Here is a 24,212-nt window from a genome sequence, read left to right as displayed (position 1 = left end):
ATATGTATCGGATTCAGTACCACATACGAAAGTGACCCAGATCGGATTTGAAAATATCGGATTTGTGCCGTTCACACTGTCATACCATGATCGGATATGGGTCGCATAGGGTCAAAAAATCGGATTTGATGCGCTTTGCCTGCAGTGTGAACGTAGCCTTTCATGTGTGGTACTGAATCCGATACATATCCGATGTTTTAGAAAGCGACTGCTGTTTGAATGGCCATGTCGCATTAAATCCGTCTTTTACGTCGCTGACACAAGACAGACGCCAATTATCAGAGCCGGAGAAGCGCCCGAGAAGACATCGCGAACGCTTCCTGGCCATCTAGTGTAGATGTTAGTGAAACTATTGGGAAGACAACGTGAACATTTTATTTGTACTGTATAATCTGCAGATTTTGACAGAAATCTGCAACTATTCTTTGAAGCGCCGCTCCTCTCTAAAACAGCAATAAGGATAATTATCAGGTTATCTACATTATTATGTAAATAACAATGTTAAGATATTCATTGTGTGTACTCATGTTGTACAGTGTTTAACTGCATTATGGTTACTGTGGTTTAACAAAGACAGTATTTTAGTTGTCACCACAAGGAGGCACTGTTTCATTGTAAGCGCACGGATGCCGCGTCATCACGTCCCTAAGAAAAAAAAAGTATACCACAACGAAAATGGCACCCATGAGGAAAGTTTTGCCGCATGTTGATGTGGAATAAAGTTCCCAAAATATTAAGGACATTTTTGCCTCCGTCGTCATTTTCCTTCGAGTTGATCGCTGTCGATGCTGCAATACTCAACAGGTTGCGAACCGCTCTTCCTGGGATCTTCCTTTCTAATGTACGATCACTCAGGAATAAGACAGACGAACTGGCCCTGATGAGAAGCATGAACAGAGACTTTGCCTCCTCCTGTGTGTTATGTTTTACGGAGACGTGGCTCTGTGAGGACATCCCGGACAGCGCGCTCAAGCTGGAGGGCTTTCATCTGCTGTGCGCTGACCGGCAGGCCTCTCTCTCTGGTAAGACCAAAGGTGGAGGTGTCTGCTTCTACATTAATAGTGGCTGGTGCACAGATGTAACAGTGATTGCTCAGCACTGCTCTTCCTCTCTGGAATACCTTTTCATTCACTGCAAACCGTTTTATTCTCCGCGGGAGTTTGCTTCATTCATCCTGGCCGCTGTTTACATCCCGCCAGACGCAGATGCGCAGGCAGCTCAGTGCGCACTCGCGGAGCAGATACTGCACATGGAGCGGACATTCCCGGACTCTCTCATCATTGCTCTTGGGGACTTTAACAAAGCCAATCTGAGCCATGAGCTTCCCAAATACAAGCAGTATATTAAATGCCCGACCAGAGAGGAGAGGACATTAGACCACTGTTACAGCACGATCAGCGGGGCCTATCGTGCGGTGCCCCGCGCTTCACTCGGACTTTCTGATCACGTCATGATCCACCTAATCCCCGCGTACAGACAGAGGCTGAAGCTCTCCAAACCTGTCGTGAGGACTAAAAAACTGTGGAGCAACGAGGCTGTGGAGGAGCTTCGCACGTGTTTGGAGTCTACAGACTGGGACACAATGAAGGCTGCTTCTAACAGCTTGGACGAGTTTACGGACACTGTCACCTCCTATATCCACTTCTGTGAGGACAGCATTGTGCCATCACGCACCAGGGTGAGTTATAACAATGACAAACCCTGGTTTACTCCTAAACTCAAAAAGCTGTGGCTGGAAAAGAGTAAGGCGTTCAGAAGCGGAGACAGGGACTGCTACAGAGAGGCCAAGTACAGGTTCACTAAAGAAGTGGACATTGCTAAACATCAGCACTCTGAGAAGATGCAGCAGCAGATCTCAGAGAATGACTCGGCCTCTGTGTGGAAAGGTTTTAGGAATATCACCAACTACAAGCCTAAAACCCCCCACTCCACTGACGACTTGCTCTTGGCCAACACCCTCAACGACTTCTACTGCCGTTTTGACGAGCCATCAGGCAGCCTTCACACCTCCAACGGCCCCAACAATAGAGACACTTTGGACACTCATTCCCCCACCTCTCCCCCCTCCATAGAGCCATCACCACCTTCAATCACTTCACCTGCAACACCCCCCTCCTCACCCCACACAAAAGAGGATTTCACACCACCTCCTCCCACCACAACTCTTCATATTCATGAAGCAGATGTGAGGAAGCAGTTTAAGAATCTGAATGCTCGAAAAGCTCCCGGCCCAGACGGTGTGTCTCCTGCCACCCTCAGACACTGTGCAAACGAGCTGGCCCCAGTGTTTTCTGGCATTTTCAACTCCTCACTGCAGGCATGTCATGTGCCTGCCTGCTTCAAGTCCTCCACCATAATCCCTGTCCCCAAGAAACCTAGGATCACTGGACTAAATGACTACAGACCCGTGGCTCTGACATCTGTGGTCATGAAGTCATTTGAGCGCCTAGTTCTCTCCCATCTCAAGACCCTCACGGCCCCCCTCCTGGACCCCCTGCAGTTTGCATACAGAGCCAACAGGTCTGTAGATGACGCCATCAACATGGCCCTACACTTCATCCTGCAGCATCTGGACTCCCCAGGAACCTACGCCAGGATCCTGTTTGTGGACTTCAGCTCTGCCTTCAACACCATCCTCCCAGACCATCTCCAAGGCAAGCTTTCCCAGATGAATGTGCCTGATCCCATCTGCCGGTGGATCACTGACTTCCTGACGGACAGGAAGCAGCATGTGAGGCTGGGAAAGAATGTCTCGGACTCCCGGACCATCAGCACCGGCTCCCCTCAGGGCTGTGTTCTTTCTCCTCTGCTCTTCTCCCTGTACACCAACTGCTGCACCTCCACCCACCAGTCTGTCAAGCTAATCAAGTTTGCAGATGACACCACCGTTATCGGACTCATCTCGGACGGGGATGAGTCTGCCTACAGGAGGGAGGTTGAACGTCTGGTGTCCTGGTCCAGCCACAACAACCTGGTGCTGAATGCCCAGAAGACAGTGGAGATTATTGTGGACTTCAGGAAGCACACAGCTCCACTCCCCCCCATCATCCTGACTGACACCCCCATCACCTCTGTGGACTCGTTCCGCTTCCTGGGTACCACCATCACCCAGGACCTGAAGTGGGAGCCCACCATCACTTCCGTCATTAAAAAAGCCCAGCAAAGGATGTACTTCCTGAGGCAGCTGAAGAAATTCAACCTGCCAACACGGACGATGATGCAGTTCTACACTGCAATCATCGAGTCCATCCTCACCTCCTCCATCACTGTGTGGTACGCTGGAGCCACTATCAGGGACAAACAGAGACTGCAGCGTGTTGTGCGCTCTGCTGAGAAGGTGATTGGCTGCAGACTCCCATCTCTGCAGGACCTGTACACCTCCAGGACACTGCGGCGTGCAGCTCGGATCTCAGCTGACCCTTCTCACCCTGGACACAGTCTGTTTGACCTGCTCCCCTCAGGCAGGAGGCTCCGGTCCATTCGCACCAGAACCTCTCACCATAAGAACAGTTTCTTCCCCTCTGCTGTCGGACACATGAACAATAACCATATGACTGTTCCCACCACTAACACGTGACCCTACGCTGTGTTCACTGCATCATTCCATGTTTGGCACTGATCACCACCTGCACTCATGTATATATCATGTATATATCTATCCACTTAGCACTTTTAATTCTTATTCTTATTTTTATATTTTTATGACAGTATGTTGCACTGAAGCACCGCAGCAATTTCCTAATGTTGTAAACCTCCTCAACATCTGGCAATAAACCCTTTCTGATTCAGGTTATGGGCCCAGGGCCGACTCGAAGAAGAGTTTTTTCTCATGAAGATCCGGAGCCACAACAGATAGCGGGCTAACGGCTAAAATAGCAACATGGATCAAGGACGAGCAAGCAGGCTGCCTCAACTCATGTTTGATGGAGATGAGACCAGATATGAACTTTGGGAAACTAAGGTGCTAGGATATTTGCACTTGTTGGGATTAAAAGACACTGTTCTGAAGGAACCGAACAGTGAGGCTGAAGTAGCAGCAGACGGTAAGAAGAACGCTGACGCTTACGCCGAGTTAATCCAATTTTTGGACGATAAAAGCCTCTCACTGATTATGAGAGATGCCCCTGATGATGGGAGAAGAGCATTAGAAATACTGAGGGACTACTACGCTGGAAAGGGGAAGCCCCGAATCATCAACCTGTACATCACGCTGACATCGCTTCAGAAAAAGAGGGAAGAGACTGTCACAGACTATGTCATCAGAGCAGAGGCCGCTATTACAGCACTGCGCAATGCGGGTGAGACTTTAGGTGATGGATTATTGATTGCTATGGTTTTAAAAGGACTACCTGAAAGTTTTAAACCATTTGCAATACACGTTACCCACGATAAAGACGATATGACATTTGCTGAGTTCAAAACAAAGCTACGGAGTTTTGAAGACACTGAAAAGTCAAGCGCATCGGAGTGTAGCGACAACGTAATGAAAACAGGAGTAAGAACTGGGCGTGAGCACACGAGATCCAGTGCACAATGCAGATACAAGAGCGATGTGGACATTGTGTGTTTCAAGTGTGGACTAAAAGGCCACCGAGCAAAAGTGTGCAGACGGAGGACGTGGTGCAGTCATTGCAAAAGCAGCACACACAGTGATACCACATGTAGACATAAAGACAAACAAGATGGTGTACGGAAGGTCGCAGATGAGAGCGGCAACGGATCCAAAGCAGAGACGCCGGATAATGCCTTCGGGATTAAGGGCGTAGACATCAAAGTCCAGCAGTCAGCATACAGCATTGAGGAGAAAGGCCTGTTGGTAAACACTGGGGCTACCTCACACATCATTAACAACATCGCCAAGTTCAAGAGCTTCGACGACGTGTTCAGACCGGAGTCACACAGCGTGGAACTGGCAGTGCAGAGGCATTGCCCAACAGAGGGGGGACGCAGAGGTGTTCCTGATTGACAATACAGGCCAGCGACACAAAGCAACGCTGAAAGATGCGCTGTTTATTCCATCATACCCCCAGAACATATTCTCTGTAAAGTCAGCCACTGCATTAGGAGCAACAGTCACCTTTAAACAAGGGCAGGACATGTTGACCCACAAAGACGGTACTAACTTTAACATTCATGTGTATGGCAAGTTGTACTATTTGCAGACTGAAGTTGAGGGTAATGATAAGTGTAACACCTGTCATGACATACAAGCATGGCATGAGATATTAGGTCATTGCAACTATGAAGATGTAGTAAGATTGCAAGGTGTGGTTAACGGTATGCAGATTAAGGGGAGAACCGATAGACCTGAAAAGGAATGTGAAGTGTGTATCCAGGGAAAGTTTGCACAAACCCGAAACAGAGATCCTGATACAAGAGCAAAGGCTCCTTTACAAATGGTACACACAGATTTAGCCGGTCCGATAGCCACTGAATCTATTGATGGGTACAAATATGTGTAGTCATTCACTGATGATTATTCAAACTCAGTGTTTGTATATTTCCTGAAGACGAAAACTGATGCAGTGCAGGCAACAGAGAAATTTCTAGCGGATGTTGCACCATATGGCAATGTAAAATGCATTAGATCAGACAATGGGACAGAGTTCACATGCAGAAATTTCCAAACCCTGTTAAGGAAAAATGGCATTAAGCATGAGACATCAGCCCCGTACTCACCCCATCAGAACGGTACAGCCGAGAGGGGGTGGCGTACTCTTTTCGAGATGGGCAAGTGCATGCTAATTGAGAGTCAGCTACCGAAATGCCTATGGAACTATGCCATTCAAACTGCTGCTGTAACACGGAACAGATGCTTAAATAAGCGAACAGGGAAAACACCCTACCAAATGGTGACAGGTAAAAAGCCAGACTTGTTAAAGATGCAGAAATTTGGGTCTGTGTGCTATGCATACAAACAGGACAAGGGGAAACTTGATTCAAAATGTGACCAAGGTTTCTTTGTAGGTTATGATAAGAACAGTCCCGCCTACTTAGTTTACCACCCCGAAACTGAGAAAGTTCAGAAACATAGACTTGTTAAGTTTGTGAGCAAAGTAAACATAGAAAGACAAACACAGACAGATGAGGGAGAACTAAATGATGACTGTAGCAGAGTAAGACAGCCTATGGCTAACAGACCTTCAGAGAAAGGTGACAAGGACAATGAGGAGGTTCCAGAACCTATTGTGACGGACAAAATTCCACAAAGTGGTATACCTGATGAGCATGAACGAAAAGGGTCAAGTGTGACAAGTGATGGATTTGTCAACAAAAGGTATCCTATTAGGGAGAGAAGAAAACCGGGACATTTAAATGACTTTGTAGCTGCCAACAGTGGCAGCGATGAGATCCACACTACCACAGACTACTGCTACAGGGCAGTGTGTGGTGTCTCAAACACATTTAAGGAAGCCATAGAATCAGCTAACTCAAAGAATTGGATCAAAGCCATGGATGAAGAAATTCACTCGTTACGGGAAAATGACACTTTCACCCTAACCACTTTGCCAAAGGGAAAGAAAACAGTGGGGGGGAAGTGGGTTTATTCCGTTAAGAGTGACATTGAGGGAAACGACAGATACAAGGCAAGGTTCGTAGCCAAGGGTTACAGCCAACAGTTGGGGATAGATTATGGAGAGACATTCTCACCAACAGCCAACTTAACCAGCATAAGAGTTTTGTTACAGAAAGCAGCGCAGGAGAACCTGTTACTCCATGTGAAGACAGCGTATTTACATGCTCCCATTGATTATGAAATCTACATTGATCAGCCAGAAGGTTATGAAGAGGGAGAAGGGCTAGTCTGTAGATTACAAAAATCCTTGTATGGGTTAAAGCAATCTGGTCGTAACTGGAATAGGATCTTGCATGAATACCTAACAGCGAACAGTTTCAGGCAAAACCCAGCAGACCACTGTGTTTATACCAAAGAGACAAAACATGGCATGGTGATTATGATCATCTGGGTGGACGACCTGATAATTGCTGCTGGCAATGAAAAGGTAATGAAGGATGCGAAAGAAACGCTTTCAGTCAAATTTAAGATGAAAGACTTGGGCAGACTTAAGCATTTTCTGGGTATTGATTTCACTCAGTCTGATGGATGTGTAACAATGTCACAAGAAACCTATATCAACAAGATACTGATGAGGTTTAACATGCAGAACTGTAAACCCAGAGAAACTCCCTGTGATCAGAAGTTGTGTTACACAGAAGGTGCTACTAAGATAAGAGATGTGAGGATGTATAGAGAGGCTGTAGGTAGTCTTATATACCTCGCATCAGGTACCCGTCCTGACCTGAGTTTTGTGGTAAGCAAGTTATCGCAACATTTCCATGAGCCTACGGAAGAACAGTGGGGAACTGTGAAACATGTGTTGAGATATCTCAAAGGGTCCAAAGATAAGAAGTTGTGTTTTAGAAGAAACACAGATGAAAATTTGGGTCTAGTGGCCTACAGTGATGCTGACTGGGCAGGTGACACTGCCGACAGACGCAGCACTACTGGTTACTGTGTACGTCTATGTAACAACAGTTCTTTAGTTTCATGAAAGACCAAGAAACAGCCCACTGTGGCGCTCTCTACCTGTGAAGCAGAGTATATGGCTCTGGCTTCCACAATGCAAGAGTGTATATATTTAGAACAGCTTTTGAAAGGTATAGATGACTACAGATACACTCAAACAATAGTGTACGAGGACAACCAGGGAACAATTGCCCTGGCTAAAAACCCTGTGAGTCGACAGAGGTGCAAACATCCATCCATCCATCCATCCATCTTCATCCGCTTTATCCGAGGCCGGGTCGCGGGGGCAGCAGCCTAAGCAAAGAGGCCCAGACCTCCCTCTCCCCAGCCACCTCCTCCAGCTTATCCGGGGGAACACTAAGGCGTTCCCAGGCCAGCCGAGAGATATAATCTCTCCAGCGTGTCCTGGGTCTGCCCCGGGCCTCCTCCCAGTGGGACATGCCTGGAACACCTCACCCAGGAGGCGCCCAGGGGGCATCCTTGTCAGATGCCCGAACCACCTCAGCTGGCTCCTTTCGATGTGGAGCAGCAGCGGCTCTACTCTGAGCCCCTCCCGGATGGCCGAACCTCTCACCCTATCTCTAAGGGAGAGGCCAGCCACCCTTCGGAGGAAGCTCATTTCTGCCGCTTGTATCCGCGATCTCGTTCTTTCGGTCACTACCCACAGCTCATGGCCATAGGTGAGGGTAGAGACGTAGATCGACCGGTAAATTGAGAGCTTCGCTATTACACTCAGCTCCCTCTTCACCACGACGGACCGGTGCAGCGTCTGCATTACTGCACATGTTTGCCAAGGTGCAAACATGTGGATATTAAATATCATTTTGTAAGGTCCATTGTAAATGAAGAGAAAATGTGTCTGTTATATTGCACCACTGAAGAAATGGTTGCAGATGTTATGACCAAACCTGTTTCTAAGCTAAAACTTGCTAAGTTTGCTGACATTATGTTTGGTGCTTAAAAAGAAGAAAAAAGAGAGAAAAAGGAAAAAGGATTGTGGTAGAGATTGTACAACTGTTTATCGTTTATTGTACAACTTTTCTTTAGATTCCAGCAACCTGAGTACAAGAGGGGGTGTTAAGATATTCATTGTGTGTACTCATGTTGTACAGTGTTTAACTGCATTATGGTTACTGTGGTTAAACAGAGACAGTAGTTGTCACCAGACTTTAGTTGTCACCACAAGGAGGCACTGTTTCATTGTAAGCGCACGGATACTACGTCTGATACTTAGGGGCGCACATCACGCCCCTAAGAAAAAAAAAGTATACCACAACGAAAATGGCACCCATGAGGAAAGTTTTGCCGCGTGTTGACGTGGAATAAAGTTCCCAAAATGTTAAGGACATTTTTGCCTCCGTCGTCATTTTCCTTCGAGTTGATCGCTGTCGATGCTGCAATACTCAACAAACAAAATAACTTAAAGCAAAAATTGGGACACGTAAAGTCCGAAGTCTTTATATTAAGGGCCATCAGTCAAACAATATTGTTTGCTCTGGATCTAAACAGAGCGCGTTATGTGTGACGTCTTCTTTTGCGCATGCGGGCCGCTTTGAGCGTTCACACTAGAGCGCGTTTGCTGTCGCATTTTATTTGTAGTGTGAACAAGCAGACAAAAAAATCAGATTTGATCAAAAATCGGAATTGAGCATTAAGACCTGCAGTATGAACGTAGCCTAAGTTAACACCTCATCTGCTTATTATTTATGTGGCCTTGCTTCTGCAGCTTTACTTTTGCTGTATAAAACAAACGATGGATGCAGCAGCTAAAAAGTTCACTTTTCATCATGAATTTGTTGATCATGTGGTTTGATGCCAGAAAAAAACATTTTTCACTCCACCTGAGCTCACCTTTTCAGCAACAGCTCCGCCTCTTCACTCTTTGCAGGGCATGCAGGCACCGCCTCCACGCTAAACCATGACAGCATCATTCTCACTGCTGATGTTGTGTTATCAGTGTTTTTGTTAAAAATGGAGGCTGCATTGTCTTAATATTGTAGTACATTGTATTAACATGTGTGCTTCTAAACACATTTCTATTGCAGGTCTACTTTTAGTCACACATATGGGTGAAGTGCTTGCATTTAAATGGTAAAGTCAGAGAGCCACAGAGCATGCGTTAAACAAAGCATCAACGCAAAGAATTTGCACTGATGATTTTTTTTTAAATTAAAAGCTCGTCCCACATTTCATAAAAAGAACATCATGTCAAAAGTCAAAAATAGTGGTGATAGTATGATGGGGCTGTTTTGCTGCTTCAGGAATTGGATGGCCTTATGTCATTGATGGAATCATGAATCTGTCTGCCAAAAAATCCAGCTCACTGATGCCTAGTGGTTGACAGGCTCAAGCTCAAGCACACTTATGCTTACACTTATGTAAGAAGACAACGGTCCAAAACACACTAGCAAATCCACCTGTGAATGGCGCAAAACCACCAAAATGAAGGTTCTGGTGTGGCCAAGTGCTCCAAAAGGCATCAAAGCCACAAACACAGAAGCAAGAGCTTTGCTAGAGTGGCCATTAGAGGAACTGGAGATTTTGGGACTCCCCATTTGGCTTCATTTTTCAGTTTATTTTTTTTAATGCTTGATTGGAACCTTTCAAACAAAGATGCCACAAAGACCCAAGGTTTCACAGCAGTACATTGCATTATAATGAGATTGATTTTAATGTTGTGGCTGATTGGCCGATGGCTCAGTCCACTGTATCACTGGCTGATGTGCAGACTTCTCTCGGTGCGCTGCCGCCTGTCTTTACCTGTCTGCCTCTCATCCACACGGCCTCCTGTCTGTCTCTGCCTGACACTTTGACACATTCTCACAAAGTGGCCATCGGTGCTATCATATTGCCGCATTTGTTGGAGGAAGAATAACATTGTGACACCACAGTATCACAGCGACAAAGATGAGTCCTAAAAGCTTAGCAGAAGTGAGTGTGAATGCTTGTGTCTGTGTGTGTGATTAGGGTGAAGAGGATCATAGCTGCACTGCAGTCATTTTTTGTAGCGTCACAGGAAAGCTGAGCGACTGACTACATGCTGATGAAAAGGAATAAGACAGCAATTTAGAGTTCTGCCTTCTTTTTAGTTTATTGAGCATTTTTCATGCTGCTGAGAAAACAGCATGAAAAATGCTCAGTAAATATTCAATAACATTGAAAAAGGTTCAAAAAACACCAAAAACACCTCTTCAGTCAAATTAATCTATACTACTTTTTATGCTTACTTATGCTACTAGGGCGTTCCCATGATGCACCAAGTGTTTCTTCTTCACCTACCTCTTTTTATTCACTATGTGTTCAAACGCAACCCTGCATTTAACAAATTAGTTATTATTCATCTCTGTCTCTCTTCATCTTTTGTCCTCTCCCTCCCCTCACCCCTAACCAGTCGTGGCAGGTGACTGTCCCTCCCTGAGCCTGGTTCCTGTTAAAAATGAGTTTTTCCTTCCCACTGCCACCATGTCCTTGCTCATGGAGGGTAAAATGATTGCTGGGGTTTTCTCTGTATTATTGTAGGGTCTCTACCTTACAATATGAAGTGCCTTGAAGCAAGTGCCTTGTTGTGATTTGATGCTATATACATTGAATTGGACTGAATTTGTCAGTGTGAGTACTCAGCACAGAGTACAACTGGTACAGACACAAACCATGATAACATGCAAGTCATCACCCAGTCACAGCCATTCTGTGCCAGACTGAGTTTAACACTTGCATAAAGGAGCTGTGAACACTCACATTCTTCAGCATGTGAACACACACCTGTGACAAATTAAACCATGATATCATTTTTCAAAAAGATTAAAATCAACACCGAAACTTACAAAAATGAAAACTAACTCTCAGCATTGGACCTTATCAAACATTACAATGTGATTTTGCTAAAAACAACTCAGCGAACACACACCTGTTGTTCGCTTGCTCTCTGGACTTTTGGCTATTTGTCTGTGGCTTTAATGAATGAAGAAAAAAATAATGGATAACCCAAACAGCTGGATTCAACAATGGTTAACAGTCAGTCTGTTTTCTCAATATTATTATTAATATTTTTGCAGAGCAGCAGACACAGCAAAATACCTGGTTGAGGGTTTTTTTCCCCCATTAGGATTTAAAGCTTGCATTCTATAAAGGAGCCAGACGGTGGGGTTAGTCTCACAGTTTATCAGTTCTGCAGGCTGTGGCCTCATTAGTTTCTTTACGATAGAAATGACTTGTGATTTCAAATTAATTGATCATTTTAGACATTTATATTTTCACTATTACATGTGTTTGCATGTATTTATGTACATGTGTGCATGAGTCAGTACTTGCTTTAATAATGTGCACATTTTCTTTTTCTCTGAAGACCGTCCACGACATGAAGATGTTTTGCTCCTGTCCTTTTGTTTGCTGGTATGTATATCTGGTTGCAGCACTTAGCTGGTTACAGACTTGGTCGAAGGACAAAAATACTCTCACAATCACACAGCCAAACAAGAGCTAACAATTCACAGCGGTCACAAGTACTTAGCAAACAAAAAACGGTGTGTATGTGTTTGTATGTGTGTTTGTGAGTGTGCGGAGAGGAATCTGCAAGCACGCGCGCGCACGCACACCGGGTGCTGCTCTTTTAAATCCACCTGTTCACAGCTCTTCCCCGCGCGCTCCGCTCGCTTCTGCTGATAGGTCTGTGAGGGTGAGAGCAGCGTTTATTGCCGCCTGTGTGCTGTGCACTGTGGCAGGGCTCCTCTCTAACAGCAGCTCAGCGCAGAGGCCGCAGCAGCAGGGCTCCTCCTGCCGCCGCTGAATGGATTACCTACTTATTCACCTTCCCCGAGTGGCTCTGCGTGGACACCTCCTCGTCTCGGCGCCTTTCTGTGATTTCTATGCTCGCCGGGACTGCGACCACTGATCATGCACTGATTTGCGAGCAGCTCTGACTTCGGAGTCGCCTCGCTGCTGCTGGTGCTGCTGGGTGGACGCACAGCTGATCATCCGGAGAGGGGCTTTCTGCAACAAATTGTTGCAAACATTGTGAGGGGCGAAGTCATGGTGCCAGCACCGCCTCGGCTTTCTATGGCACTGTGAGAACTTTCTTTTCATACACCCCTTGCCCCTCTTTCTTCTTCCCCCTTGCCTCTCTTTTGTTTTAGATGTTTGGCTGCAGGATCGTGCTTCCTCGGGAAATTATCCACGTTTCCCTTTTCAATTATGTTCACGTTTGCTGCCTTCTGCTACATGCTGTCTCTGGTCCTCTGTGTGTCCCTGATTTTCTTCGCAATATGGCATGTAAGTACCTTACACTGGGTATCACTGTATGTATTTTTTTTTTTTTTTTTTGGGGGGGGGGGCTCTTCTTACTCGTTGTTGATGGCAAGGTGTGTGAGTGTATACTGAATTCGCAGGTGTACGTAACAGTGCTAGTTGGCTTTAGCTTTAGTTTACAATGTGAATTTAAAAATTTCCAGACTTTACACATCCCCAGCGACCCCCCCCCCCCCACACACACACACAGAAAGCGCCTGCATCCCTGTGCAGCATCCTCCAGATCAATTAAGCACACTTCCCTTCCAGATCAATTAGGGAATCTTGTAGAGCGTTATCTCTCTCTCTTCTCATCTTCCTGCTCTCTTCATATCCTTTTAATCAAGCATCGGCTCAGCTACACACCAGTGCCAATATGGCTGACTGCATTGTGATATTTGAATAATCTTATTAGTTGCTCCCTGAGCAACATGTAGGGCCTTGTATAAAGACAGATTTGGGTCAGGTCTTCCAGCCTTTTGCCCCGGGTCTGTCTTTTACATAGACCTGATGCACTTGGGGTGACTGATCCTCTGGCAATTCCAGCTAATAGTTGGTGTGTCTGTCTGTCAGACAATGACTCATGTGTCAGCAGAAATAAAGAGTCCTAGACAGTAAGGGTACAGACACTCGTAGTAGCACAATTACAACTAAGTGATCATGCTGAAAACACCTTTATGATTCCTCACAAATGAAGTGTACTCCCCTGTTTGAAGTAGATGTCATGGTGGCAGAAACAGGAGCCAAGTGAAACAAAGCAAATGTATGTGATGTAGGATGTCATGATATACATGTAAAAGAAAAAAAAAGGGTTCTATCGCTTTTATAGAATGCTTTCATCAGAGATATTGTTTAAAGCAAAAACAGAATTGTGTGACATTTTAGGTATTTAAACAAAGTTTTTAAAGGATCATAATGGACAGAAATGTACTCTCGTATCCTTCCTACATAGTGCATTTCATACTGGGCGAGGTACCCAGGCTTTGCCTGAATATCCACCAGGTCACCAGCGAACCACTTACTGTAGATGTTGGCTTATGGTTGGACTGCAATTTGGCAGTTTTTACAGCACTTCAATTGTTCCACATTTTGTCATGTTACAAACGTATTTCAAAACTGGTTAACTCAATAATGTGTAATTGTTTTGTGTAATTTTAACTTTGTTTGTTCGTATGTATTTGTCTTGAAATGTGCTGCCTCTTGGCCAGGACTCCCTTGAAAAAGAGGTCTTTGATCTCAACGGGACATTCCTGGTTAAATAAAGGTTAAATAAAAAAAATAAAAAAAATTTACATACATGTTATATTTGGGGGGCTTTAACAAGAATTTCAAGGAAACGTTATTACTTTTTCATAATGGGGTATTATGACATTATGACATTCAGCTGAAATTATAATTTAACTATGCCTTAGGAACACATGATATCACTAAAGACAGAAAAGACTAACACCGATGTAGCAACCAGACCCCATAGTGTGTCAGTTAGTGAAATTCAGTTTCTTCCGGTGAAGTAAATAAGTTCATTTTCTTTCAGCTTTGAAGTAAACAACTAAAGCATCTACCTGTCACGGTCTGGCTGGCAGACCGTGGGGATGTGGGGAAAGGAGGACCCAAAACGCAGACTCTGCGATGCAAACAGTGCTCTTTATTCACAGTGAAAAACTGTAAACACAATAACTCCCCGTTGCTCCCTTGAACCCGGTGTGCGTGCTTCCCTCCGACGTCTGTGCTCGTGCTCGTGCTCCCCGCTGTTGTGTTTCCGCACACCCCGTGCGTGCTGCCTTTCTGGACCACTCTTCCTCCTGTAGGAAAACCATAAAGGCAGCCGTCAACACTAACCCTCGGCGGGCATATACGAACAACACAGACATATGCTGACACACTAACTTGGTACGATAACTCAATGATCCCGCGCCGGTGGGAGCTCCAACACTCTCCTAAGTAGCTCCCCCGACGAGCCCTGATTATCAACAGGTGTGGCAGGAACTTCAGGTGTGGCCAGTCCTTCGCAGGGCCACACCCATCAGGCCTGCAGGTGGCTGTGTTCCATCCTCCAGCCACACCCGCAGACATACACATGTATACACCCACACCCTGCCTATACATACGAGTGGGACACAGACTAACACAGCATTGTGGAGAAAACACACATCACCAAATAATAATAATAATACTAACAACAATAACAACAGTCAAAACTGGTCACGGACCCCCGAGTCCTCCAGAGCCGGGTCCGTGACACTACCAATGTCAGTTTTTTCTACCAATAGGTTATTGCTGAGTGACATTCAGTGCCCTCCACAATGCTTGGGTCAAAGACACAAGTTTTGTAGTTTTGCCTCTGTCCACAGCAACAGTGGACTGTAAATCAACTATCAATATGTGTTTGAAATGCAGGCTGTCAGTTTTGATTAAGCGGGTTTTACAACGTAATGCATGAACGGTTTCAGAGATGCAGCCATCTTTTTTAATGAGCAGAACCCAAATTTCACAGGCTCAAAACTGATGAGAGGCTAATATAAACATAAAGATTAAATGTAAAGACTTTGATACTCAGATGAAAAAAAACTTGCTGTCAAAGTCTCCCTGAAGTCTAGAAACCACGGACGTCTCCAAAATGTGATGTTTCCTCGTCTTTACATTGGAGGGTTACCTACACACCTGTCAGCTCCAGGGTGATGTGCAGCACACAAACTGCTTTATATGTGACTTCAAAGAACTAAGATATTTCTAGTTTTTCTTGTGTATAGATCGGGAGTGTCAAACATATGGCCCCAGCGGCAAGAATTGGCCCAATAAAGACACCAGTCCGGTTCACTTGATGGCTTTGGAAAATGTGAACTGTATTTTGACAAATTTTGTAACTTTTCTGAATGATTGAAAACCATAGTAATTAACTCTATTGATAAAAAATATATGACAGAAAAGTTCCTTCTTTTTTACCATCCAATACAGAAATTTCTGAAAAAGGTGAATGATATAGATGTCTGATATAGTAGACCATAGATGTCTTCATTTACTTTGGCATTTCTTTGTCTTGTAGAAAAACTGACATGTGATATTGATATTGCATTTCATTTTACATTGAGACATTTCAGGGATTAAATGTCTGTGAGGGTTCTCAGTCATCCAGGTCATGGTAATCTAAGAAGCTTGGAAAGAAAAGCAACTGGACTTCTTTAAGTTTCTTGAAGATGTTTCTCCTCTCATCCGAGAAGCTTCTTCAGTTCTAAGACCAAATGGTGGAGAGTCCCGGGTATTTAAACCTAGTGGGAGTTGTCCCTTGGGAGGCCTCCAAAAGTTGATCCTGTTCATCCGGACGTAGCGTTTTGTGGGAGAAATGTTTCGTCACTCATCCAAGTGACTTCTTCAGTCTCAGGTGACTACAGGTTTCCCCAATCTTATAAACAGTACATTTTTGAGAATTTGCATAATTAAGATTAAGGAACTGACCTCCCAGTCCATTGTTCCTTCACTGGGCTGGTTTCAGTCATTATGCAAATGTACTGTTTATAAGATTGGGGAAAACTGCAGTCAGCTGAGACTGAAGAAGTCACTTGGATGAGTGACGAAACGTTTCTCGCACAAAACACTACGTCCAGATCAACTTTTGGAGATTTACTTACCTGGATGATTGAGCATGCATCAAGACGTCCCTTGGGAGGGTCGTTGACTTCGGTAGTGGGCCTCAAACTATCATGTGACTTATTGAGATCACCTGATGCAAGATGTGAGTGGGCGTTAAGGCATCTGGGAAGGGATCTCAAAACTGGATTATAGATGGTAGACAGTTGGAGTCGAAAGCCACCGCCTTTGTTCAAAGATGGTCGTTCACAGTGGACATAGATGGCTTCTTTCACTCCTCTTTCAAACCATCTCTGCCCAAAATGTGAACATTGGCATCCTCAAAAGAGTGACCTTTGTCCTTTAGATGCAGATGGTCAGCTGAGTCTTGTCCTGTCCAGGGGGCTCTTCTATGTTGTGCCATGCATTTATGAAGTTGCTGTTTGGTCTGTCCAATGTAGAGGTCTGAGCATTCCTACCTGCACTGTACAGCATACACTATGTTGTTAAGTTTGTGTTTGGTAGTTTTGTCTTTGGGATGAACCAGTTTTTGTCTGAGTGTGTGGCTGGGTCTGAAGTACACTGGGATCTTGTGCTTGGAGAAGACTCCTGATTTCTCTGACAAACCTGCTACATAAGGGATGACAATATTGTTCTGTTTGTCTGTAGTTGGTGTCTGACCTTCTTTTCTGTGCATCTTTGCTGATTTCATGAAGGCCCAATTAGGATGATCACATGTTCTTAGAGCTTTCTTTACATGTGTGTGTTCCCTCTTTTTCCCTTCTGGCTTAGAGGGAACATTTTCTGCCCAGTGTTGTAGGGTCCTGATTACTTCAAGTTTGTGTTCCAGAGAGTGGTGGGAGTCAAAAAGGAGGTACTGGCCCGAGTGTGTGCAGGCTTCCTGTAAACTCCAGTGTTGAAGTTTCCATTCTCCTCAACATGCACAGCACAGTCCAAATATTCGCTGGTGAACTTTATGTTTCTATCCACTGAGTGTATGTGAGCAGTGAAGGCTTCTACTTCTTGGGTTTTGATATTGACCCAAGTGTCATCTTTAAAAGAGCCAAGAGCTTTACTTTCCACTTTCTTCACGTTCCTTCAAGGTTGGCTACTATACGTGACACTGGGGAGCCCATGGCACATCCATGTTTTTGCCTGCAGAAACCCTTATTATAAAGCTCTCTAAAGCTATATGCATATGCAACTGCAGAGCTGTCACTTTCTGCCACGCCACAAAAACACATCATTAGTACTTAGAAACGTTAAAAAGGTCTACAGAGGGACACGATCCACAACACATCCTTCAGTGTGTTCTGCGATGTAAATTCTGCACCAGTGAAAAGAAAGATCACAATTCAACATTTGCGTTCAGCAATAATAATCCAGTCGAAGCCTGCCTTATTGTGCATTCTGCTTAAGGAGGCAGAAACAGTGTGGAGATGCCTCCTCCAATAATTCCCCATTCACATTGCCATACAGACTTGCAGGATAATAAGCTGGGGCTCCATACTGTGAGGAAACATAATTAGGAAAAGGCTGTGCAGTGTGGGGAGTTGCTGAGCCAAAGCTGCATGTTAACACCAGCCACCTGCCAAAATGCTAGGGAAATTTGGCTCAAACTCTTCCTTCACTTCTATCAATCATTTTAGCAGGTGGCCATCTCTCAGTCTGTCTTTGTTTTTCAAGTTCTCATCTGGTTTCAAAGACAAAAGAAAAAAAAATACTGAACCCTGGTGCCACAGTTGCTGCTTGGCCAAAAGGTTAGTTTTTAAAGCCCCGAGCAGCAGTGCATTGTTAAAAAGAGCAAGCATGCTGAGTCAAACTACCCAGGGTCAAATCAGGCTATAAATAAAACAAGCTAGTGTAAATGAACAGATAAAGACAGAGGCTGTGAAGCAGCCCATACATAAAGTACAATGAAAAGGGAAATAAAATAAGAAGTGAAACACTACAGACTCTGTCAACAGATAACACAAGTGATACACAGCAAATCCAGCATGTCCAAATTAACTCTGTCAGATTTGATTTCAACACTATTAAAGTGTCTATATGGGTCCACACCAGAGAGTGTTAATTTAACTCTTTTTGGAGAGTTGGTACGTTAACTCTGATTTATTGTTAAACACCAAATCTGTCTGGAGTTGATAATTTAACACTTACTAATGCTAACTAGGTGTTAAGAGTTTATATATTAACTCTCAAAGAGTATTTTAGTTTAACTATGTAAGAGTTATCTTCTAATTAATTCTAAAAAGCCGGAATTTTACTGTTCTGAACTTCAAGAAATTTCTTTTGGAAATAAACATTTACTAAAAAGACGCAATGATTTTTGAAAAACATTTATTCTGAACTGTGCACCACAATTTCAAAACATTTTCTGAAAGATGACAATGTACATGTTCTCACTTTCATTAGAATTTTGTTTATCAAAAGGTCTGACATAAGTGAGCTGGTAAATGCAAATAACAGCATTCTCATCACTTTTTTCTTCAATACAATATGCATGTCCTTTATTCATCACTTTGTGGAACTTCAACGCACTTCTGCTCTCCCCCATATTCCATCTTCACAAGCATATCCTATGTGGAGATTGAATAAAAATTAGTTGACACTAATTAATGGCACAAATAATCCAGTAATCAATTGCAGCACACTAAAAAAAAAAAAAAAGGAATCCTCTTTGAGCCATTACTTGTGTAAAGTATTTTCCCAAAAGACAAGGACACAGGCAACAGGCAATACTGAACTAAATGTAAAACCTCAACCTTTTTCATTTTTACCTAAACCGTGTGTACAAAACTCTGGAGGGATCTAAATGCTAACGTAGAACCGAGTCAGGACATCTGCTACTGCTGTTTGCTCGTTTTTTGTTTTTATGGGAGATCATTTTCAGGCTTCAAGTAGCACCATTATACCAACATTTCACATTCTAGACATTGTTTTAGGTGTATTTGACCAAAAATTTGACTGAAAATTCACATGCAAGCTTTTTTTCAAGGCTGTGGTATTTGCCTGCAAACAATACCTTTCAGCTAGCTAAAACAGAATATTATGCTATCACCGAGCAACATGGCTAATGCCTTTCACACAGCTTTGTCTCAACTCCAAAGAGCCACAGAAGTAAAAGCTAATAATAATAATTGAAACAATCTTTGAAAAAATGACTTACCAAGCATGGCAAACAACTCAAATATGTAGAACAAAATGTTCAGAAATGGCTTCACTTCAGCTTTGATTGGAGCCTATGGTGCTGGGGGCGGAGTCTGTAAATTTATTCTATTGGTGTCATCGCCCCTGTAGGAGTTCAGAGTTAAGAGGTCAAGAGTTAATGTTTCCATTGTAACACCTCCAGATTTGACATAGAAACACTCATTTTTAACACTCTATTTTAACTACTATCATTTTACACCTCAGAGTTACATTAAAAGAATGTGACTCTACTTAGAGTAAAATTAACTCTACTTTTGCAAGAAGACTACTAACACCAAAACATTTAACACTTTTGAATTTGCTGTGTAGAAGTAGACAGAAGTCAGTGACAAATAGCTGCACACGGATGGACTTCTGTCATTAATTGGCCAGTAAAGTCAGAGTTAATTAGTTATATCTACTCCTCTAGTCATTCACAGGTGCTGATAAGTGCTCTTCCATTCACTCTCATTTATATTCATACTAAGTTACTCTGTAACATCTGTGTAAGTAAAAAAAAAAGACAAAAAAAGACATGATGGCTATCTTTGGAATATCTATTATTATTAATCACCTTCGTCTCCATGGCCATCTGTGGACTCACCGTTCGCTAAATTAAAGAGGTAATGAAGAAGGAACAGGTCCTGCCTGTGCAAAATTCTATTAAAACCGGTGTGAGACAAAGACACATATTGTTGACAGGTTTGTTAGATCACTGTTCCATTAATCAGACTGTATAAGTGCTTGATTGATTGGAGGTAACTCTATGAAATCACCCAATAACTGCACTGAAATACAAGAGCACTTAGAGCGTGCAACTCTCCCCCCCCCCAGAGTATGTTTTTTTTTTTTTTTAATCTTTTTATTACGATATGATGAAGTCAGCCTGTGATGGTGACATTGTGACATTGACTAAATAAAAAAAATGTGATACAGCTCTCTCCATGCTCTTTAATGTATTTCTCAATATTGTTTCTTGAATGTCTTTTAAAAACTTTGACTTTGGGCGCTAACAATGGATGTCAACGGTCGATCGCTTAGCCAACCTAGGTACTCATGTCCCCCAAGGGCTAGTATACAGTTATGCAGCTTGAAGTCAATCCATAAAAAAAATGTTGGTAGTATAAAGTTTTTCTGATTTTTACATTCGGTGAAAACAATTTGAAAATGATATCTCGAAAACTTTGGACGCTAGACTGGTAACAAACTGACAAACAAACAAACGGAACTGATTACTTATCCCTCCCATGGGGGGGTGGGGGGTGTAACTGTAATGCAAATCGTGTCGGGTTCGCAGCCGAGAACTAGCTTTACTGTGTTGCCTGGGTCAACTTTGCTAGTGAGAGACAAAGAGGCTCCAATGGAACTTATTGTTTCGGAGGAAAACATGAAAAAAGTGTACAGTCGACTCTTAATAGCTTACTTACAACTGGGCTCCTCAGGCACTCTTTTAGGCTGCAGTGGTTATTATTATGTTTACATGCTTCCATCTCCCGTTTCTGGTCGGTGACAACTCGTACTTTTCGAGTCTCCTTTTTTCCCTCCCTCACGCTCACAGACACATAATGGGTATAGCAGTTCATTCTCCCTGCAGCACGGACTACACTGCCCATGAGGCTACATTCTTTAGGGCTACGACTGTAACACTCTGCCTATTGCCTTCATATTAAATAATTTTTTGAATAATAATTTTTAAAAATATTTCTTCACATAAGTGTAGGGGGGCAGGGATAGCTCAGTAGGTAGAGTGGTTGCCCCATGATCGAAAGGTCAGGGGTTCGACTCCACTGAACAGCTACCCTGAGGTACCCCTGAGCAAGGTACCATCCCTACACACTGCTCCCCGGGCGCTGCATTGGTGGCTGCCCACTGCTTCACTGGGTGAATGGGTTAAATGCAGAGGAGTAATTTCCCTGCAGGGACTAACACATTATTATTATTATTATTATTATAGAGGTGACATGAGCTGCGAGATTGAGACACAGGCATTAGAGCCTCTTAATGTGTGTTTTGTTTGGGTTTCCACTGGCGTGGAATTACCAAAAGTAGAGAGGGCATAGCTTAACATATGAAATAGGAAAAGACTGCCATGCGATCCATTTATTTCAATAAAGTAACTGTATTCTGAATACCACATTTTTAAACAGTAACTGTAACGGAATACAGTTACTCATATTTTGTGTTTTAAATACGTAACGCCGGTACATGTATTCCGTTACAGCCCAACACTGAACATGCCAACGATTTGTCACGGCCCGAGGTGTCTCATACAAACACGAAAGGTACCCATCCGTGGCCTTATGAAATGCGCCGGGTTCTCAATTGAATCCAACAGAATGCCACTCGCAACGGTAACACACGCTTAGAGTAAAGGCTCCAGCCGTCCATTCCAGCCCTAACTCTAACCTTAACTCTATCACATAGTGTTTTCCAAAGTAATTTATGATCAAAATGTAAAACACACTTACATGTATAGATTCATTCCGTCTGGCTCTCACGCCTCCGAACGCGTAACATACCGACGATTTGTCACATTTGTCAGTGTGTTACGTATTGGGATGAGAACGCGCTGTTTAGTTATCTTTTCAGTCATTTTTTAAGTGTCCTTTGTATTGTTGTGTGGGATCTTTTTGAGGATATTTGTTGTCTCTTTGTAGTTGCTTTGGCTCTTTGTGGACATTTATAGTCTCTGATTAGCTGTTTTTGGTCTTTCAACCTTTCTTGTCCCTATGTTGAAATTTCTAGTCCCCGTAGTTGTTTCTGATATCTTTGTGTTCAGTTGTAGTTCTTTTATTGACATTTGTAGTATATTTATAGTTGTTTCTGTCCCATTGCAGTTATCTACTTTCTTTTGCTATTTTGCACCTATTCTCCAGCCAGTAGTACTTTTGTGTCTTTGGCAGTTGTTTTCTCATCTTTAACGGAGTATTTACTCTTTTTTTTCACCTCCTCTATGTCACATGTCTTTCTCATTGTTGGACTGAGATAAAGAAATGTTAAATGTTACCATACATGTCCTATGGCCTCCTTAAAGAAGTGCTAAAGTTAAGCTGTTAACCAAGAGGTGATGAGTTTTATCCCACATGTGGGAGCTTTGATTTGCTTTTGTTCAGTTTAGTTTCATTTTGCTTGATGTTGTAAGTGTAAAAGCATGTTACCTGATCAGTCACAGTTTTTCAATGTATTTCAAGCTGGATCTTCAGTTTGGATGTTTCTTTTCTTAAACTTTGAGCTACCTTGCATGTGTTGACGCTCACACGGGTTTAATTATGTAATTTTAGTTAAATATAATTATTAATTAAATACAATCATTCCCACAATTTTTTACCCCTGTTTGAAGGCTATGGCACATTTGCTAACAGTCAGAAACACACACTCAAAAAAATGCATTTGTCTATTTGGAATAATATATTTTTCTACTGATAATAAGTAGATTCCATTATTCTTGTTGCTGTGGGGCATAATGACATTTAGAACTGTTCACATCCAACCATAATCAAACTGTTTCTCACATAAAATGTAACTCCACAGTTACCTATGGGAGCACTCACTGAAGTGATTATGAAGCCATTTTAATTAAAATACAAGGTGAACTGCAAGCTCCACTCTGCTTGAGTGACTCTCCTCCCATGTAACAGCAGCCCCTAATGAGTCATTAAAGCCTGGAACAGGCCAGACGCTCCCTTGGTGCACCTTTGATAGATGGGAAAGCCCTGTGGTGCAGATATGATGGAGAGGTTACCCGGCAGTATTGCAAAGGTCGGAATGTCAAACTAACATCATTTCCCCTCTCACTTAGGGTTTCTACTAAATTACAGCAGTTTAGTTTATTTGTGTGTGTAGCTGTCGAAGCACCAGGGACCCACCAGAGGCTCATAGTTTACTGTTTGTAGTAATTTCATTCACTTTTTTGACAGAAGTACCCTTTATAACAATTTAACTGTAGTTGTATGGTAGCATAATTAGTGGAAAAATTAAAATGTTAGTGGGCATGATCATCAGTAATAAAAACATACTTCAGGATGTCAAGTAGAAGGGGAGAGTAGATACACATAATCAGTTTTCCACGACCTGGCATGGCCTGTAAATTTGTTGACTAGCTTTCCCTTAATGTAAGAGGCACAACAAAAATATATGTTGCAACTCTGTAAAACATCTATAAAATAATTGGGTTTTTTTTTATTATACACTTCGTTGATAAAATATAGAGGCCCTATTAGATTTAAAATTAAATATAAGCACAAAAATGGCCTCCATGTTTTAAGCTGTTTTCAGTCTAGTGCCAGCTAAAGCTAACCCCGTTCTGGTTAAGTAAGTATGTAACATTGATTTATAAAGCACAGTTAAACACAGCTTTCATTGTCAAAGTGCTGTAGAATGTTTACATATTTACACACAGTTATGTAAATACATTTAAAAAGTAATAAGTGTAAGTAGAGAATACAGAATTAAGACATAAGGACAAAACCAGAGGACAGCAGAGGATAAACAGAGCTACAGATATAACGATAAAGAGAGATTGGTGGGCTGGAAAGGCCAGAGAGTAAAGGCAAGCATTGAGCCTAGACTAAAAGCAGAGGTCTCTGGTGGTCCAATAGCAGCACATGCTTATTATGTCAAGTCGTAGCTAATTCTGCACCCACGGAGC

At 43.1% G+C, this 24,212-nt stretch overlaps 2 protein-coding genes across 6 annotated transcripts in view; both read left to right on the top strand.

Moving 5' to 3' along the window:
• The first annotated feature begins 474 nt into the window (after positions 1-474).
• Positions 475-4,966, top strand: LOC120730142. The gene is made up of 2 exons (XM_040026312.1): positions 475-804; positions 3,790-4,966. The coding sequence occupies exon 2, from the start codon at positions 3,881-3,883 to the stop codon at positions 4,964-4,966; it is 1,086 nt and encodes a 361-aa protein (XP_039882246.1). The 5' UTR covers positions 475-804; positions 3,790-3,880.
• A 6,365-nt stretch (positions 4,967-11,331) lies between these two features.
• cnih3 (cornichon family AMPA receptor auxiliary protein 3) overlaps positions 11,332-24,212 on the top strand; it is a 142,309-nt gene continuing 129,428 nt past the window's right edge. For 2 of the 5 annotated variants that reach the window (XM_040028400.1, XM_040028409.1), the window contains exon 1: positions 11,345-12,796. In XM_040028400.1, coding sequence (XP_039884334.1) covers positions 12,719-12,796 — 78 coding nt within the window. In that variant the 5' untranslated portion in view covers positions 11,345-12,718. Of the gene's footprint in view, positions 12,797-24,212 lie in introns of all 5 variants that reach the window. The other 3 variants (XM_040028410.1, XM_040028393.1, XM_040028403.1) reach the window with 3 other exon arrangements.

This window comes from Simochromis diagramma, unplaced genomic scaffold (genome assembly GCF_900408965.1).
Source record: "Simochromis diagramma unplaced genomic scaffold, fSimDia1.1 OVJJ01000746.1, whole genome shotgun sequence".
NCBI classification, from domain to species: Eukaryota; Metazoa; Chordata; class Actinopteri; order Cichliformes; family Cichlidae; genus Simochromis; species Simochromis diagramma.
This window is presented reverse-complemented; position numbering and strand designations above follow the sequence as displayed.

Coding starts and splice junctions, on each gene's coding strand:
- LOC120730142 (XM_040026312.1), top strand. CDS start 3,881: ATGGATCAAGGACGAGCAAGCAGGCTGCCTCAACTCATGTTTGATGGA.